At 40.1% G+C, this 20,279-nt stretch overlaps 2 protein-coding genes across 6 annotated transcripts in view; both read right to left on the bottom strand.

Moving 5' to 3' along the window:
- LOC146000181 (uncharacterized) overlaps positions 1-5,877 on the bottom strand; it is a 33,100-nt gene extending 27,223 nt beyond the window's left edge. Inside the window, exon 1 of the mRNA XM_083137534.1 lies at positions 5,632-5,877. The gene's annotated coding sequence lies outside the window, so the exon portion shown is untranslated. The remainder of the gene's footprint in view (positions 1-5,631) is intronic.
- Positions 5,878-11,836: 5,959 nt separating this feature from the next.
- Positions 11,837-20,279, bottom strand: part of LOC146000185 (protein borderless-like) — a 61,831-nt gene continuing 53,388 nt past the window's right edge. The window contains exons 13-14 of one of the 5 annotated variants that reach the window (XM_083137539.1): positions 19,545-19,706; positions 11,837-14,621 (exon numbers count right to left, since the gene is read on the bottom strand). In XM_083137539.1, the coding sequence (XP_082993665.1) occupies positions 14,551-14,621; positions 19,545-19,706 (233 nt within the window). In that variant the 3' untranslated portion in view covers positions 11,837-14,550. Of the gene's footprint in view, positions 14,627-19,544; positions 19,707-20,279 lie in introns of all 5 variants that reach the window. The other 4 variants (XM_083137542.1, XM_083137540.1, XM_083137541.1 and 1 more) reach the window with 4 other exon arrangements.

Genomic DNA, 20,279 nt, shown 5'->3' with positions numbered 1-20,279 from the left:
CCAAGTATTCACGTACAAATACATAGAATACGGTTTTCTGGTTCCACATCCGCTCCCATATCCTCAGTGGATGACCATAATTTTTCCATACGAGGAAGGTCCATGGCTGTCTATTTTGATTTCCTTCATCGCTGTCGTTTGTTTCATGGTTTACGTGCCACGCATTTTCGAGAACAAGAAGATGATGAAAATGTCCTTGTTTCACTGTCTCTCCATTCTTGTAGGTGTTTCAGTTCCAGAAATGCCGCGAGTGTTTTCGCTGAGACTTGTATTTGGTCTCTGGATGCTGTGTTCGTTGGTTCTCAACACTCTGTATCAAAGCGCGCTCTTTTCTTTCACGATGCAACCTAGAACGCCGCTGGGCATCAGAACAATAGAAGACCTCGTGGAGGAAAATTTGACAGTAACTGGCAACATTTACGGGGAAGCGCGTATGAGAAAGATGGACGGCAACATTTACAGAAAATTAATGACCAGGTGGCAGTTAGTTCCACGATCCGTTGAAAAGATTGCGAAGCACAGGAACATTTCTGTCCATTGGGAGGTATCGGATGAAATCATTCTGAGCACCCGGTGCCAGTTTCTTGATGAATATGGAAACCTGATGTTCCGCGTCATGGATGAAAAGGTTGCAAACGTGCCACAAGCAATGTACCTGAGGCGAAATTCTCCTTTTACGGAACCACTGTCACGAGTTGTGACTGCAACCGTGGAATCGGGGTTGAATAAATTTTGGCATCGGATAATGGAAACTCATGTATATCATCTCAGGCAGATGTGTCCGGTCAAGTCAAAAGATGTTGAACATGAACCGCTTTCATTGCACGATCTATTCGGAGGATATTTTATACTATTTTCGGGTTTCGGTATCAGCGTCATTGTGTTTCTGGCTGAACTAACCGCGCTTTGCAGAATTCACCAGCGTGGATCAGACTGATGCTCCAAAAATTACGCCAAATTCGGTAAAATCCGGAAAGCTTCATGCTGCAGCAAATGAAAGCTAGATTCGGAATGCTCGTGCATATTCGCGTTGATTAGGAAAAGGCACTGATGCTGACTAAATCACAGAAGATATTTCATGAATATTATAAATTTTCACTTAACGACATCTTATTTTGCATATACACACGAATTTAAGTGGTATTCTTTTATAAAAATGTACATTATTGCTAATGGATGCTTTCCTGCATGTTGCAGCAGAAGACGGGCGCATGTCTTGATGCATCGGCATACATTATTTCACTGTGGTAGTGAAGAAGCAGTAGTATTTAAAATGTCAACAGTTTATGCCTGCATGCAGTTTATTCGCCTTCAGTGCAACAAAATCGGCGTGACAGTCAGTACTACTGCCTGCAGAACGCATATCATGAAACAGAACTCGTTTCAGTGCAGACGAAGCCATTTTGATGCACCAGCTCTGGAGCCCGGTGTAAAATTATGACGTCATGGTTTAACCTGGTGAAAGTTCTGGTGCGGATCGGTGAAAGCGTGCATCAGCGGTGCACCAGCGCGTCTACCGGTGGATTCTGGAAAGCGCGGTAACACTGAATCGTTAGGTGTTTACTGAGAGTTGACAAGGTCACTTGGCTAGATATTTGTTGGTGAAAGTTATTTGAATGATTAAATTTTAGCTATAGTTTAATTCCAGAAGAATTCTTATGAAAAAATGGTTCTCCTCCATGCAAATAAAAAAGGAATCAATCTCAAAATCACAAGGTTAGGTCTTATTATTAGTTAGGTCGTATTATTGTTTTCAGTTGCATTAAGGTTTAAATGTTTGTGAATGCATATAATTTACATATTTCATCAGATTATTATCATCTGTAGCCTGTATGCTTCACAGAAAAATGAAAAACTTTGCTATAATTTTATGAGCGTAACACATTTTCGTTAATGCTTTTGAAGCATTCAGGCTACGTCATCATACTCCAGTTTTTTCATTTGTTAGCCGACAACACAAAGTACTGCACAATTTATGAAATCTGTTCATTATGAAAATTTAATCGAATCTCATGTCTAGAACCTTACATTTTATTTGCAAAATGTCACATGTAACGCTTGAATGCCCCTTATTATATTTTCAGTCGCAAATTACCTTCTATCACCATCATGAATTTAATTAATTCTGCAAAGAAAATTACCAGTACTTCCACCGTATGTTTCATTGTCATGTACGTACAGTGGCGCAGGAACTGGTTGTCCCCCCACATTTTTGTGAGGGGCGACCATGAACATATAACACTGAAATGTGGCACTAATTTCATAACAATTTCTGCTTTTGGAAAACTTTATAAAGAAGTTATAAAGTGCAAAACGATGAAATGGAGCCTACAGTTTTACCAGTTTCAAACTGTACCTTTAAAAAAAACTGTCTTGGAAAGAACCATAATTTATTTTTCAAAAAAAAAAAAAAAATCAAGACTGGGTTTGAGTTAGTTATCATGTACAGATAGACTAATCGGGACTGAAACTTATTGTATAAAGTGCGATTCGTGCCACAATGTGTCTCCACCGGATCGATCGAACCATGGATCCCTTGATTAAAATGCGCCGATGTTAACATTACGCCATAATAGAGGCCAAAAAATTAAGAATTGTTTTCCGAATATTGGTCTTTTTATTTGCAGTGCAAGGTTATGCAAATTTTACTCGCACACGTGTGTGAACGTTGAACTTCCTGCGCCACTGGTCACTCGCGTAAATCACTTACGACATTGTGATGCAATGTGAGCTCAAGGTTTCGGTACCTCTGTACACACCATTTCCCAATGATCATTACCAAGGTGTTTCATTGTTGTTATTTCATTTGCTTGATAAAGTGAAAAGGCTGCACAGTTCGTTTTTCAGTTCAAATGAGTGAAAAGAACATGGTCAATGTCGATATGTGATAATTTACAATTGTGTTGATGTGATATTGAGTTTTCAGTGTATTGTTTTGTTCGTTGAAGCTGTAAATTACATGTGGTTCCTTGTAAATAAACAGTTCTGTGTTATTTTTGTTTGTTTTCTTACAAGATAACTAAACTGTATAGGTTCAAAAAAAGTCAAAAAGATATACAGTTTCCTCCAAGAGTTAAAAATTAGTAACCAAAGGGGATGCTCAAAACAGTGGAGGAATTTCCCCTCATCGCACCTACAAATACCACCTTGTGAGAACATACAGCACCAAAACCCACATGGAAATACGAATACACGAGGACAAAAATTCCACCATCCCCTGTCACAATTAACGTGCTTATTTCGAATCTAATAATAACTGTAATTCTGAGAACTTGAAGTCATTTCGAAGCTAACGGTTTCCATTGCGGAGATATCACATGCGATTTGACGGGAGTTGCCGTCTGGCAGGGCACTAAGCGGACCGCCGACAGGCGCACAAGGGACGGAAAGACGCACTGTACTAACAGCCTTGAACTAACACCCACAGCCTAACGAAAACGTGAAATTTCTATCTGGCAAGGAAGTCATCACGCGAAAAATAGCACTTTAAAAAATCAAATATTACTTCGCTGTAACACATCCCACCGAACTAAAACGGCTTATCACCTTTAACCTTCGCCTTGTAAGGGGTCCCGGGTTCGATACCCATTGGAGGAACATAGTGGTTCGGATCCCACTTTAAACTGTAGGTCCAGTCCCGATTAACCTTACTGTGAATAAAGTGGACTTAAAACACCAAATCAATCAATGAAACCTTTAACCTTCATCTTCGTGATTAGCCAAAAGTAGCATTAGAAATGAAGTGAAATAAAACAAATCAATCAAATACAATTTTCGAGCGCATCTCGACAGAACTAAAAAAAAACGTTGACCTAATAGTTAATACGAAATTGTAGGTATGTCCGAGTGCGGTGTATCCAAAAAATATTATATACTTTTTCGAAAAAACTTAATATGCTGACCAAGGCAGTAATTTATTTTATTAAAAACATAAACTAAAACGTAACGTTTCAACCTTCTAGCAAGGTCTTCATCAGACTCTGTATCAAGTACAAAAGACTTTTGTTAGAAGGTTGAAACGTTACGTTTTAGTTTATGTTTTTAATAAAATAAATTACTGCCTTGGTCAGCATATTTTGTTTTTTCATAATCATGGAAACAAGGCTTAATGGTGTTATACTTTTTCGAAGCACACAATATACTTCAAACAGCACAATTATACAGCAGTTGTCATAACATAATGTACGGTAGGGAATTCGTACACAAGGACTGTGGTTTAAAAACGATACCATACATCTAAATTCTACAGACTTCAAATTTTAATTTATACTCGTAACCAAATTTTCAAACATTTTCCTCATTCTCCCGTGCAGATTCCAGAACTCATCCAACATACGTAATCCTGATAACGTAATGGTATAATACAGAGCATTCCCTGACATTCGCTACGAGACTCGGCGGCAAGCGGCCCGGCATCAGCGCTTGTTTTTCCCGGTGAATGGGTCCGCGACAGTTGCTTATATTAAACCTCGTAAAAAAGTTTAGAGTAACAGGGTCAGTTCTGAATAAAAGTGGAAAGAAAAATGGGGAAATAAACTATACAAAGACAATCCGCACACCATCCGTGAGTTAAAAGAGAGTATTGCACGAAAAATCGGGAGAATTACAATAGACGAACTTGCACGTGTAAATGCCAATTTCCTTCGGAGCCGCCAGGATTGTGTTGCAGCAGAGGGACATCATTTTCAACACCTTCTGTAGTCAAGGTTAGTACACAATATGAAAACTGTAATTTTAATAGCCGACTCTAGCGACTGTCTCTGACCCGTTCACCGGGAAAGACACTGATGCCGGGCAGCTTGCCGCCGAGTCTCGTAGCGAATGTCAAGGAATTCTCTGTAGTAGGAGTAAAATAGATGAAAAAAATCAACCACAACGAAACGAATTGCGGTACACCAAACTCCACCCTTCCTATAGTACTCGTATTTCACACGCTATTTCGACGGTTTTGGTACAAGCTTTTGTAAAAGTTATTGATGTCTAGGGAAGATGCGAGAAACACTTTGAACCACTTTTTAGTGCTTGTCGTTAGGTTAGGCAGTTACCTTGAGCGGCTCTCTAAAGATATTCCACGATGAAGTTACACTAGGCAGTTGGGTTCTGAGCCTAAAAATTATCCGAGTTTCTCAATATACATAACGTGAAAGTGATTTTAGTTAAGATTTAGTGACAGGTGGTGAAATGCGGTCAAAATTGCTACAAATATCGAACTTTGCAGTCTCGTCATGCGAGAAACGTACTGGGAATCCATACCCCAGTAATTTCGTGTATGTACAGTGGGGTTCATGAGTATTACCGTGCAAATTGTCCATGACTATTTCCATTAATTTTGGTCTCGCACCCTTTGTGTTTTCAAGCGATGGATTTTTACGTATGCTGGTTTAGAAGATGTCAACAGCTTGTTTTGAGTTTTCTTTAAATTCTTGAAGCTCTTATTAGGTCAAATAAAGTGCACGAACATGGTGATGGACAATTTGCACGATAATACTCATGGATCCCACTGTACTCTTCCTTCGAACTTTATGATATCGTCTTAACAGTTAATCTTTATGGAAGGGCAAAAACTGAATGCGGAGGGGGGAGGCAGTATATCGGACCCACAAAACAAGAGAGAGAAGCATTAGTACTCACCATCATTCTCTGTAGTCCTGCGGTTATTTACAGTTCTGCATACAAGTTCTTGGAAAATTATATATTCGTTACGTTGTTTAACCTTTCCACCTCCTCGTTTGTAAATGCTGATCGTGGTCTATATACTTTGAAGAAGTATGTATGTATTATAAATTCCACTGCAAAATGAATGAAATCGTTGAAATAACGCCGATAACAGACACACACTTAAGCACTTCACGGTCTCGTCTTGTCCCGTCTTCTGCTCAGCACACCGAAACAAGCGAATAACTTTGTGTAGCATCAATAGCGCCGCCTAACTTCAAACCTGATAACGCAAAGGGGCGAATCGGAGCAAATGTAACCGTTCCCTGCAACTTGTTGATGCGAGCTTCCACTTTACACCGAGGCAACTCGAAGCAACCAATCACATGCGAGTAGAAACTTTTATATTTCCTCTTTTCACATGAAGCTGCTCAACAATTCCATTGGTGTAGTGAGAATTTTTTCTACGCTGCTGGTATTCTAACATTAGGATCCTCCGTTTCCCTTTTGGAGCCTGACGGCGGCACGCTTGGCGGCAGCCCGGACGCCAACTTCCGTCAAATCGCGTACGATATCTCCGCTATGGAAACAGCTAGCTTCGAAATGACTTCAAGTTCTCAGAATTATAGTTACAATTACATTCAAAATAAGCACGTTATTTGTCACGGGGGATGTTGGAAATATTATTCTCGTGCATCCACACCTTTTTTAGCATGTTTTTGGTAACAAGACACGCTAAAAGGGCACTTCAGTTTCCTAACAGCTCATGGCGCCAGCCAGAGTGCCAACTGAAACACATAACTTTGAGCGTAACTCGTGGATTTATTTCTTAACCCCATTCAATTTCAGTAACTTCGCGATCTCAGTTCAGTCGTATTCTTAAAGTGGTTACGTGTTACAAGTGTTCTTGCAATTTTCTATTATTTTGTAAAGTGTTAAGTGTTATTTGCGTTTTGCTATAGTTTTAATAATGGCACATACGTACACATCACAACAAAAAGTTTTTATGTACGATTCGTATGTGATTACAATTTTTTGTGGGAACGTTCGTAGACGATTTTCAACAGAATTCCCAGATGTTCCTGTTCCACACAGAAATACCGTGCAAAACCTTGTGAACAAATTCAGGGAAACAGGATCTATTCTCGATAAGAAGCGAACGGTAAAACGGCGTGTACTTACCGAGGATAAATTGGACGAAGTCGGAGATAGATTAGAACATACTCATCAAAAATCGCTCCGACGACTTGCGCAGGAAACAGGACTTTCCGAAACAACAGCATGGCGAGCTACCAAAATTTTAAAATTGAAACCGTACAAGGTCACTGTTGTCCAGGAACTGCTACCACGCGATAACCAGAGTCGGGTAAATTTCTGTTACTGGATTTTGGGGAATGTTAATGGTGGGGTAATTGATCCACGTTTAATATTCTTCTCTGACGAAGCATGGTTCCATTTAAGGGGCCATGTTGCGTCACAGAATAACAGGTATTGGAGCTCAGATAAACCAGATTTTATACACGAAACTCCTTTGCATGACCAGAAAATCGGTGTTTGGTGCGCAGTACATGCATACAGAGTTATAGGGCCCATATTTTAAGAAAATACCATAAATGCACAGAGATACAGGGACGACATACACACACCATTCTTCGAACAACTAACTGATATGGAATGCCAGTCAGGGTTTTTCCAACAAGACTCTGCCACTTCACACACACCACAGGAGTCGTTGGATTTCATTCAGGAAATATTTGAAGACCGGGTTATTAGCAAAGGATTATGGCCCCCCACGGTCCTCTAATCTCACCGTATGCGATTTTTATATATGGGGGAAATTGAAAAATAAAGTCTATGCAACAAACCCCAACACATTAGAAGAACTGAAGGAGAATATCAGGAGAGAAACTGAAGCAATTTCAGAAGCTGAACTGTTGCGTGTAAATTAAAATTTCCTGAAAAGATGTCAGAAATGTGTGGATGCAGGAGGACACCATTTCCAGCATTTCTTGTGACAGGGTACATGCTTATTTTGATTATCATTGTAATTGACACTTTAATGATTGTAACTGTATTTGTTACAGGAATGAATTTGCAATAATTATCATAACATAGTAGGTCATTACAGTAAAAATTGGCATCTCTGAGAGTCCGATCTGACACCTTCCAAAATATTTTTTCTTAATTATTAAGGGCCGTGGCTTCCCATCCCTACTCATTCGACGCCAGTATTATCATGAAGCCAGAATTACACCCAGCGTAAAGAAATTATTGTAGTTTAGTGAATCAAAAAAAAGGGCAGGGCCAGTGGCGTCAACTTAAATGAGCCTGTGGAGTTCGAACCCACACAACAATTTGCCTGTTATATACTTTTTTAGAAATAAACTCTGCGATTAATTAAAGTTTTCATCATTATAGACTAAAAGAATTCTCGCAAGTTTAATTACTAACTGTTTTCAAAATATTACATAATTATTATATGAGACTTTTCAATTTGAATTTTTGGATCCAATTTTCTTGCAGGTTGTAATCAATATTGATTTAATAAGGCGCAAATAATTTCAAGGAACGCCAGAGCATTCTTTCTTTTACAACTTTTGTGCCTCCTCGATGGTGTAGTGGTAACATCGTCGCCTAGTGATCAAGGGGTCCTGGGTTCCATACCCAGTGGAGGCACAGTGGTTCGGATCCCACTTTAAACTGTAGGTTCATTCCCGATTAGCCTTACTGTGCATAAAGTGGACTAAAAACACCAACTCAATCAATCAATCAATGAATACCACTCAGAAATGTCACGAGACGATTTTTAAACATAAACGCCTACATTATCTCGCCAAGGAACAAGAAAAGGCATTTTATGGCAAATCGTTAGCCTATTATTGCATAAAATTTAAAACAAATCTCCAGGATCAGCCCACAAATTTCCTAAAACCGTGCCAAAAACGAGCGAATGCACGAGGACAACACTTCCAACATCCCCGTGACAATTAACGTGCTTATTTTGAATGTAATTGTAACTATAGAGCATTCCCTGACATTCGCTACGAGACTCGGCGGCAAGCTGCCCGGCATCAGAGCTTGTCTCTCCCGGTGAACGGGTCCGCGGCAGTCGGTAGAGTCTGCTATTAAAATTACAGTTTTCATATTGTGTACTAACTTTGACTACAGAAGGTGTTGAAAATGATGTCCCTCTGCTGCAACACATTCCTGGCATCTCCGAAGGAAATTGGCATTTACACGTGCAAGTTCGTCTACTGTAATTCTCCCGATTAAGAATTTTAGCGGCTCTAAATGCTGTGGTTTTTCAAACACCCGTTTCTTGTGGGAGGCGGCGGATAGATTTCCGAGGAGACTGTTCTAACCTTTGTTCTATCTCATCGAGTTTTCCCTCAGTAAGTACACGTGGGTTTTTCTTTCCACTTTTATTCAGAACTGACCCTGTTACTCTAAACTTTTTTACGAGGTTTAATATAGTGGTCCTATGTAGAACGTGAACACCAGGAAATTTCGTTGCAAAACGTCGTCGCACTTCTCCACAATTCCTCTTTCCGAAGTAACACTCGACAAGATAAATCCTTTGTTGTAATGTAAAGTTTTGTGGTGCCATATTAAGCCACAATCTTTAATCTTCAACTCACAGACACGACACAACACAATTTCCGAGGGAGGATTATACTGGCGTCAGTCTGCAACGTCAACAGGAAAGGAAAGAGAGCGAAGGCAGGGAGAGCGAAAAAAACAGGCTGTAGCGTGCGACAGTCGCGGACCCCGTTCTTCGGGAAAGACAAGCACTGACGCCGGGCCGCTTGCCGTCGAGTCTCGTAGCGAATGTCACGGAATGCTCTTACTACCGGTATGCCATACCGGCCCAATTCGATCACTGCATATAGGTGGTAGACGACGGCTCTTACAAAATTGTATAATTCTGAGAACTTGAAGTTATTTCGAAGCTAGCAGTTTCCATAGCGGAAATATCGCACGCGATTTGACGGGAGTTGGCGTCCGAGCGGCCGCCAAGGCGCCGAAAGGGGAACGGAGGACCCTGGTCCTTTCTACTCTTACAGTGGGCGCTCTATATGCTGGCAAGGGAAGTGGGGAGTGGGGAAGACGCTGCAGACAACCCCGGTGGCGCCGAGAGGAGGAACTACTACGTGGACCTTGTTCTACAGGCTGCTGCGTTTCTTGTCGCGCTGGATTGCCAGCATACAGAGCGCCCGCCGTAAGACTGGAAAAGAGATATAGTATGCCGAAAACCGTGGGCGAGTGGTTATCACAGCCCGCTACGGCGCCAGAGGTCCCGGGTGCTAATCCAGACCTGGGTATTGGTGTTCTTTCATCACTCATCCTCATCGTCGCAATTAATCTAAAATGACAGAAAAGCGACGCTAAATGAAATCAAACAAAACACTAGCGAAATGCTGGGTTAAGTGCATCAGTATAGAGATATGTGCGTAAAAATAAGCGGGTCGTCACGGGTCGAAAATGACGCCATCCGCGCCGTTCCTCGCCGTTGTGCAGTCACGCGCTATCTCGGCCAGGAGCCAAAACGAACGCACTGTATAAAGATAAAATTGAGGACTATAAGTGGTAAACGTTGTAAGTGCCAAAAACGAAAGTGTTGGGAAATCGCATCGTTCAGCACATCAGCCCGTAAGAACGTTCGCACTAGCAACCTCTTTACACGCCCTTTGAACTACCTAGAGGGCTACCAGCCACATTTCACGTTTACCACATTATAAAGCATGGCACATTTCACAGTTTGACGTGGAAAACGGTGTTTGAATTATTGTGGCACTTACAGCGTTTACCAATTTTAGTCTTCAATTTATTGAAATGAAAGCTGAATAATGTACACTAGCACAATGGAATGTTAGTTCAAACGATCTTACATAAATAACCCTTAACTAATTGAACACTTCCTTCACTTCAAGTATTCATTAAACTTTATTCGTTACCACATTATTTTATATTTACAATCCCTGAATAGTTTACAAAAGTACAATTTACAAAATATGTAAAACAGTTAACTTGTATTAGAGATATGTATGTGATGCAATTTTTACAGGTAGACGTTGAGTAGCATTTGAAAAATGTATAGCTCACATACAGAAAAGACACAAAAATCGACAAATATTAATATTGAAGATTACGTATTATTGTTATTCACAAAATATGTAGAAAGACACAGAAATGTCAATGTAAATAATGTGCATAGTTACTTGAAAACAAAAATCAATTATAAATTTTCATAATGTACTTGTTATTTGATCCAAAATGCTCACCGACAGGATAGAATGCGCTTCTTAACTAACGTGTCTTGAGAGAACATTGCAGCCAAAATGTACAATTATCAATACTTTGTACTGAGGTATGTATTTGGCACATTATCTTGGATGTTCACATTTCACATTATATTAAAAATATATGTTTACTGTAAGTTATTTCGCATTTTCTTTGTGTTAATTACTTATTGTTCTAATTCAGTCCTTAAAAATAATTTCAATAACTAAATTTATGTTCTATGAATTTTCTTGACATTAAAATACTACTGCTTTGTCAAATAAAATTATTCTGTTACAATTCCAAATGCCTATTATGCATAAAGCTCATATCCTAAATTATGTGTGTACATTTTAGTGTACAGAGGTTCGTGGAAGAATTATATACGAACTTACACAAGAAGTGACTGACAAACAGAATAAAAGTGTGGATGAATTATGAAAAGGGTCGGAAATGTAACGAATGTACATTGGCGTAACTTGGGGTCCAATTTTGAGGGGGCAGAATAGAATTTGTGGCTTAACTTAGGGGGGAGGTGGACTTACACTCGAAAACTTCTCCATTTCATGAATAACTATGCCATTTGCAAAATCACAAATATTACTCGGTAAAATTTTCAAAGCCGGGAAACTGATTTCTTCAAATTTACAGGAGAAAGTACTTACGTAATTGAGTTTCTGGAGACTTGTGATAGGTCGTACAAGTGTTCTCTCATCGGTCAAGTTATTTCACTGTTAATTCATGTTTGTGTGTGAGTGCTAATAGAACCTAACCTAACAGGCCTAACCTAACCTCGTAGGCATACCTCGTCCCCGTGATGGTTCGTGGGGCTATCGTGAATTTTTGGGGCTATCGTCAATGGTTTTTGGGGCTAACGTCAACCATCCACGGGTAGCCTCACAAACCATTGACGTTAGCCCCAAAAACCATCCGCGGGTAGCACCAAAAACCATTGACGTTAGTCCCAACAATTCACGATAGCCCCACGAACCATCACGGGGACCAGGTATGCCTACGAGATTAGGTTAGGTTTCATTAGCAATCATTTTCACAGAAAAATACTTACGGAAGGGGAAAACAAGGAAGATTAATTACTCGATATCTCGAGTATCTAAATCCCTTGTTAAACAATCTTTCGCAATGCAGAATAGGTAAGTACGAATGTCAACAATTAGAAGATAAACGAGTTACAGACGTTTCCCGGCTTTGAAAATTTTAGATATTACTCTATTACTTTGCTCCTCAGGTTCCAGGAGATTAATAAAAGTGCACCTAACTTGTAAATTTTAATAAATCGGAAAATTGGGTGGCAATTGCCTCCCCTTGCCCCCACCAAGTTACGCCTACGTTAATACATAAAATGTCAAAGACAGGAAAAGATGGCAAAATGAGGGGGGACTGCTAAAAAGAGCACACGTAGCTCCCCCCTCTTTTCGAAACTCTTGGGCACGCCACAGAAAACAACATGCGTCATACTTACATCAAACTAACTCACAAATTTAAATAATGAATTCTTACTGTATGATGATTTTTTTTTCAGAGCCACAGCTAATGGCAAAAATATACAAAGTTATGACAAGATGTAAATAGTACCACATTTTTCTATCCTTATGGAATACACGCGTTGAAACTTAGCCTAATACAAATAAAATCAAGCAAAGACATAGTTATAAATTGCACAATCAATAAATATCCACCACAGTCTTATGTGTAAACGACATCTAAAATCAAACTATATTACGAATATATTGTTCTGTATATATAGGAACTAATGTTCGTGATGGTTACTGGGTAAATTATAATACAAATATAGAAAACTAAAAGTTATGAAAAAATGTTTAGAATGTCTTTAATATAAAAAATATAAAACTCTGCTAAGATTATGTTGTTTGTTCATTGCAAGTGAGAAAATAATGAGTTGAAGAGAAGCCAGGTTAAGCATACAGAAGAGATTGGTATAAAGATTTAAAACACAATTATTTCATTTTATCTAACCAATAGTGTGAGAAATATGACGATGGAAATTCTTGTCAGCTTTAAAAAAAATGATGAATTATGAATTTGTGTTCCATCATCTTATTGTCAATGTGTTTTTTCTACTCTTTCTTCACTTTGTAGTTGTTTTTTTTAAACAATTAGTAGTAACCATGGTAGATTGCAGCTAGTGGTGTATCTGACCCCCCCCTCCTCCACCACACACAAGTCAGATAGTTGTAATAACTGAAATATAGCACCGACCACTAAAACGAGATTTCCCATTATGTACTAAATTTCTGGACCAGCCAGTAGATTGTCAGATGTTGTATTCTCCTTAGTAATACCATTTAGTGACACTAGCGTATGCGAGATTTTTTCGGAGGGGGCTGCAATTGTAAAAATGAGTATTACATAGTTGCGTTCTAGGGTGTGAGGGTAGGATGCACTATACAATATTTCACATTTACCTTTTTTTTAAGTTTCGTTTTAAAAGTTGTTCAAAGACAAAAATGACAATCTGGGATTATTTTATGGGGGTTTGCATTTTACCAGGTTTTTTCCGGGGTCTTTCCAGCTTTCATTTGAAAATGTAGATTTTCTCTAAATTTCGGGAGGGGATGTAGCCACATCAGTTCTCTGTGCGTACGCCAGTGCTAAGCGATATCAAAATACAGTGTGATAAGATAAACTTTTGTCACAAGGCAAAGCTGTTATTGGACTGGATATATATACAGGATGTGTAAATCAGGTGCGGATGCACGGGGAGGGTGATAGGGGCTATAGCCCTCCCAACTGCCAGGATCTTGGATATGTTATTATGCATAATATCATATTATTGAAGTCTCAAATGTTCAGTCCTTTATCACCAAGTTTAACGAGCAGGAGAATATTTTTTATATAGGCTAATTGGAACTGGGCCTACAGCTTAAATTTCGATCCGAACCACTTTCAATATGCTTTAAAAGAAGATCGAACCCTTCAGAGAATAGTTTTTCTTTTGTTTATTTACTTTACTCCTGGTATCTGATCGTTCAGTTTTCAGTGGCAACGGGGGTAATTATGATAACGACATACAATAACAATTTATTCCAGCCCTGGACCTCTATTTTTGCAAATCAATACTCTTCTAATCTCTAAAATATGGGAAGCTTCATTCTTGTGTACAGTGCGATATATTGGTTATATAAAAGAGTGCGACTGTAGGTTAGAATGGTTCTCAGTAGAATGGTTCGCCCCTTCTAACTGCAACTTCTGGATCCGCCACTGGTGTACGTTTCATTAAGTATCTGTCAAGTACTAACAGGAAATACCAACACACATGCCGACATGTAGAAAAAGATAGAAAGATCTGTGTCTCAGTTCACGTTAAAAAAGATGAAGTGCAATGACGAAGATATGGTGGTATGTAGTTAGTGAAGAGAAGACAATGTGAAAAAGCAACAGAACTTAAAGAATTCCACTAGAAATAAGATATGAAACAGCTACAAATTTTGCCTTCAGCATTTTCCTTTAGAAAAATATATTACATCCTGACAAACACTTTTTTCCTACTAATGTAAGTATGGGCGCTCTGAAGAGCTTGTCCTCTGACCCACCGGAAAACTTATTTCTTGATTCTTGTGTGACAGTTGTAGAGAGCTAGTCCTTCGTCCCACTGTCGTTTGACATTATCCAGTAATCTCCTGGCGATATGTACTTGTATTCTCCGGCTACACTAGAAAATAACGAAAACAAATAAACAAACTCACAAAAGATCACATTGAAGATATACGAGGGGAAGTCAGTAAATAGGTCACAGGCTGATGTGGGATAGCTGACAATAGTAGTGAGTAGTTAGTAGTTTCTAAAGGTGTCATTAGGTAGCAGCACAATCCAGATTGATGATTTTCAATTAGCAGACGCACGCATTGGCAGCTCAGTTTAAAAATGGCGACAATCGTCGAGATGGTACGGGTGGAGATGATGATTCGAGCTGGCATACGAGTGACAATAGACAGTACAGCCGGCAGCCGACGAGAAGATCGCTGAATGAAGGGAGACGGGGCACAGAGGGAAAGGGAGGGTCAGGTTCATTTGCAGAATTTGGGGGTGGTTGGGGGTGGTCGGGGAGAAGGAAGTCTTGTTTTCTTCTTGGCGGGTCATTGTCAAGCTGACGACAAGAGTTCTGGTGGAAGAGCACCTCCCCCACGCGAAACAGTGGAGTCGCCTGGCAGTACGTCACACCTCTTCTGCCAGCGCTCTTCTCGTCGGCTGCCAGCTGTACTATAGCAACTGAAGTAGGGCGTTTTCATGGTTTAGCATACATCTAATCCATGATCGTTTGAATTTCCGAAAAGTGTGCGCACGGTGGTGGCAAACGTTTCGCGGTTGATTGAATTGAATTGAATTGAAAAGTCTTTTTATTTACTACGGAGCGAGATTCAGCCTTGGGCTGCTCTACCACCTAACTCTGGTGAATAAAAGTTACAATACATACATTTATAATACTGAATAATACTGAAATCAAATAACATAACATGAATGAATACGACATAAATGAAAAATAATAAAATTATAAGAGAATACAATGACAGATACATTAACACACACACACACACACACACACACACACATACACACGTGTACATACGCAATTTCCAGATCGATACTAAAATAGCATGCACACAGGTTGAAATATTCGTTGTGTCAGATAAGTGTTTGCAAAATACATGGTTTTACTTTACTTGATTCCTGTTGCTTAGCCGTACGAGCTAATGATCAATTGTTGTAGAATGTGAGGTGTGACTGTGGCTGGTACAGCAGCCCAAAGACTTTAATGCAGCAGGTTTTGGGGAAGTGATAAAGCGATGGGATAAGTGTATCAATGTTGGTGGAGATTATGTTGAAAAATAAAAGCGGGTTTCAAGTCAGTATCTCACTATTTTTTTTTAAATAAACGTTTGTGACCTACTTACTGACTTACCTACAGGTAAGAGTTGTTCTTTGTTTCAGGTCTGACTCTCCTTCTTGTAGTGATTCTGCTTTCTACATGTCATAGCAAGTGATTCGTGCAGCCAATCAGGCATAAGTATGTGATGATCATAGGCGTGCGCACGGGGGGAAAGGGGGGCAGTTGCCCCCCCCTAAACAAGATTTTTTCCACGAAGGAACAAGCAAGGTATTTTTCAATTGGGCTATTACCCCGATAATAGTGTTGCCCCCTCACAAAACACCACTTGAATTTGAAATTATCGCATAATAATTAATGTAAATTACTATGACTGAAATCAAATTATACGTGTAAAATATATACTTTTAGGTTGACATTCGTTTTCGAAGGTGGCTGGGTGGTCATCCTTGCCCCACTTCCAGACGTTTCATGCCCCTATATTATTATACTTTCACTTAGAAATTTAGTGTAGAGGAATCTTATTGCTGTTATTAAACGATATTATACTCTTAAAGATAATGAAGTATTTTCAAGCCGATGAAAGTTCGAAGCAACTACGGGGGAAGTGTGTTCAGTGGCACAACCACAAGATGCATTGCCTTCTCCCAACCTTGGACGGAAATCAATTCTAGGGGGCAAACATTGAAGTAAAAGAATGCAAGACTAGCAGAATCTAAGAGTAGCAGGACAAAGGATGCTGAAGATGGAATTAGTTTTCACATCTTCCTTGCATTATTTCTTCCAGACGGCCAGGAGCACCTGCAGGGGGGCACAGAGGGGCAATAGCCCACTCGACTTCAAATTTTATACAAATAAAAATTAATTTCGTAAAATTTCTAGCTCTCTTCGCTCGCAATGTCTGCTTTCCTTACAGTTTTCTCAAGTTCAGAGCAGTGGCTGCGAGAGTTGTCCCTCTACGGCGAACGATCTCAATGAGAAAAGTTGTAAAAAAGAATGCCATGGCATCCCATGAAATTTTTTGCGTCCTATTAAATCAATACTATTTTCAATTTATATAAATTTGGATCTAAAAATTTTCTTGTTCGCTTCGCTCGCAATTTGTTTCTTTTCTGTAATGCATTGTGAATTTCCAGAGGAACAAGTAAGAACAACTACATTCAGACAGTTGCTGCTATAACAGTTTGATTTGGAGGAAAAGGAGCACGCACATTTCAAAGATAATTTATATCATTTTTGCTGCACACACACACACACATATGTACCCATCAATGGCATAAAACTAAAAGTGTGAGATAAAATGAGATTTTTCTTTCCCGACTGAACTTTCATCAAGGATTTTGCCCCCCTTCCCCCCCCCCGCCTAATCAGAGGGTCTGCGCACGCCTATGGTGATAATAATTACACACAAGCTTTCAATAGCCTCATGCATGAACACAATTTGATGCTGCATCATGCTGTTCAATCTTAGTTGAACGTTGTAAGTGAAATTTGTTACCTTAAAGCAGCGGTTCTCAACCTTCGTGTAACAGCAACCCGGTAATTTGTTTCAAGTCGATGCCCCCCATCCCAATATTTTTTTTTGTAAATAACTTCCCAATTTTTTAAACTTTTACGAGAATTAATATGTAAAAGCCTTGAAAATCAATATTACTGAATACATTATGGCACAATCATAAATAGCATTAGTTCCAGTGGCGGCGATTAGGGGACCAAGGGCGGCAGTTGCCCCCACTTTTCGCCACTTTTGCCCCCATACTATGCTACACCATATCTACAAGGGAAATATACTGTCTTTGCCCCCCCTCCAGTTTTGCCACCTTGCCCCCCCTGGTTATGGAACCCAATCGCTGCCACTGATGAGTTCCATTACTTGTGAGACAAATAGAAAGTTATGTGTAAATTAATTGCCAACCTCTGGGTCTAACGAACCTCTCGCAGGCCGTTATACTTGATGCCCCGGGCCGGCGGTTGAGAAACGCTGCCTTAAACTCCTTTGTGCATATGAAAAAAAACGTATTTACACAAGAAACTGATAACTAAAGAAATAAAACAAACAGTTCTACACAATAAGGAATGAATTGTTTTGGATAGCTTTCAGTTCGATGTGACAAGCGACACGTGTCGTTTCGAAACGAACCTTCAGAAATAAATGCAACTTTTCGTACCGGAGTGACACGACAAACTGCACATGTCATTTGTCGCTTGCGTGTCGATAGGATTGGGCCCTTATCTCAAAAATGTGCATCGTGTGGCCTCGGTCTGGTGGTGGCGCATGCGCAGTGAATGCTTCTCTACAGACTGGAGGGGAAAATGCCTCTAAATTTGGTTAATGTTGTTTTGAGCCTGATAATGTAATTTTATTGTAATTTTTCTTATGCTGGATTTCTTTTCCTATCTCGGTTCTCAAAACAGCACATTGTAGAAATAATTATTTTATTTTGTGTCACTTCAACCATTTTGTCTAACGTACATTCCTCACCATCGTCGCGATTAGCCAATATTAAGAGAAAAGCAATACAAAAATATGGAAAATATAACAGAATACAAAAAAACTGAAGTCAATAAGTAGTGAGAAAATCAACAACTTTATTGTTGTTTTTTTTCTTTCTTCATTTTACAGTATCTTCTTAAGTGCCAATTTTCATTTTTGGTGCCTATTTTACAAGAAGCAGAGTGGTCAGCACAGAACGCCAAGGGTCCCGGGTTCGAATCCCGACATCCACATGGGTCCATCATTTTCATAATGTCATCACTCATCTTCGCGATTAGTCAATCGATTTATAATATGCGAACATGTTCTTCAGTTAGTGGCGCGTCGAGGATTTTCGAAAAGGCGTAGACCGCCGTGTCAGTGTTTGCGCTCTCGGCAAGTCAGGCACACGCGGCCGTTTGTCGGCATCGTAGAGTGTCGATGAAGCAACAGTTTCCGTAATGATTTTAAAAAGTGATTTACTTACCAGATTTATAAAAGGAGGCATTCAAACTAGTGGCCTTTGATGCGCTCACATTGGAGCTGGCAAAAAGGGGGGGGGGGCTAGAAACCGGTTTTTACGGAGGTAGACAGGAGGCTGTGAAGTGATAAGGGTCCTTGTTTTGCATTGTGTGGCCTGTCTATTAATAAAGTGATAGGTGCTTGTTACGTATTGTGTTTTTTTCTGGTGTATTCAACCGCTCAGTGTGTTATGGCTCAGCAAGTGTTTTCTACTGCAAGGCGTGTATTCATTTATGATTCATATGTGTAAACTCAATCGGCACGTGAAGTTCAAAGGCCATTTGAAACAGGATTCACGGGTGTAAAAGTTACATGTCGTAAATAACTCTTTAAACTAGTTACGGAAACTTGCGCGCTTGATTCACGGACAGTCTACAGTGCCGACATACGCCCGCGAGCGCCTCGCTTGCCGATAGCGCAAACACTGACGCGGCGGTCTACACTTCCATAGATCGCTCGGTACCTTGCCATTATTATTTTACAGAATTTGGCTTTATTTTTATATGACTGCTGGCCTTAAGGACGAGGGGCTATAACATACCCTCAGGCACGCCACTGGTTCTTTTCTAGTAGTACTACGTATTTGAAGTATCATATTCAGCTTCCTGCCCATTTTGAATTCTAGGTAAAGCACAGTCAATTCACTCCTTATTGCTAACCGACTTACGACTGGGTGCTGAGTACTAGGATGAAATCTAACTACTGGACGCCACACAAACACTGACTTCTAAATATACTACGAGTGGACACCTTCGGTTTCCTTATTTGGAACAGATTTACAATTGAATCCGTACTCCTCCTTGACGGTGAGGGCGGAGGGGACGCTGTTGCTCTCCCGGTGGGAATTCTCGGAGGGCTCCTCTTCCGCCCTCTTCGGCCACATCGACTGCTGGATCAGGTGCGGAACGGCATCTGCAAGAGCGAGAGCACCAATTAGTATAAATGGCGTGTCGGAGAGTTCATGGAGATGCAAGCCCTCCTTCCCCAATTTCAAGAGTGAAAAATATACAGAGCATTCCCTGATATTCGCTACGAGACTCGGCGGCAAGCGGCCCGGCGTCAGCGCTTGTCTTTCCCGGTGAACGGGTCAGCGACAGTCGCACGCTACAGTCTGCTTTTTCGCTCTCCCTGCCTTCTCTCTCTTTCCCTTTCTGTTGACGTTGCAGACTGACGCCAGTATAATCCTCCCTCGGAAGTTGTGTTGTGTCGTGTCCGTGTGTTGAAGATTGTGGCTTAATATGGCACCACAAAAGTTAACATTACAACAAAGGATTTATCTTGTCGAGTGTTATTTCGGAAAGAGGAATTGTGGAGAAGTGCGACGACGTTTTGCAACTAAATTTCCTGGTGTTCCCGTTCCACATAGGACCACTATATTAAACCTCGTAAAAAGTTTAGAGTAACAGGGTCAGTTCTGAATAAAAATGGAAAGAAAAATGGGGAAATAAAGTATACAAAGACAATCCGCACACCGTCCGTGAGTTA

The sequence above is a fragment of the Lepisma saccharinum genome, chromosome 16 (genome assembly GCF_977018435.1).
Source record: "Lepisma saccharinum chromosome 16, izLepSacc3.1, whole genome shotgun sequence".
Lineage (NCBI taxonomy): Eukaryota > Metazoa > Arthropoda > Insecta > Zygentoma > Lepismatidae > Lepisma > Lepisma saccharinum.
The sequence above is the reverse complement of the archived record's forward strand: the minus strand, read 5'-3'. Positions and strand labels throughout refer to the sequence as shown.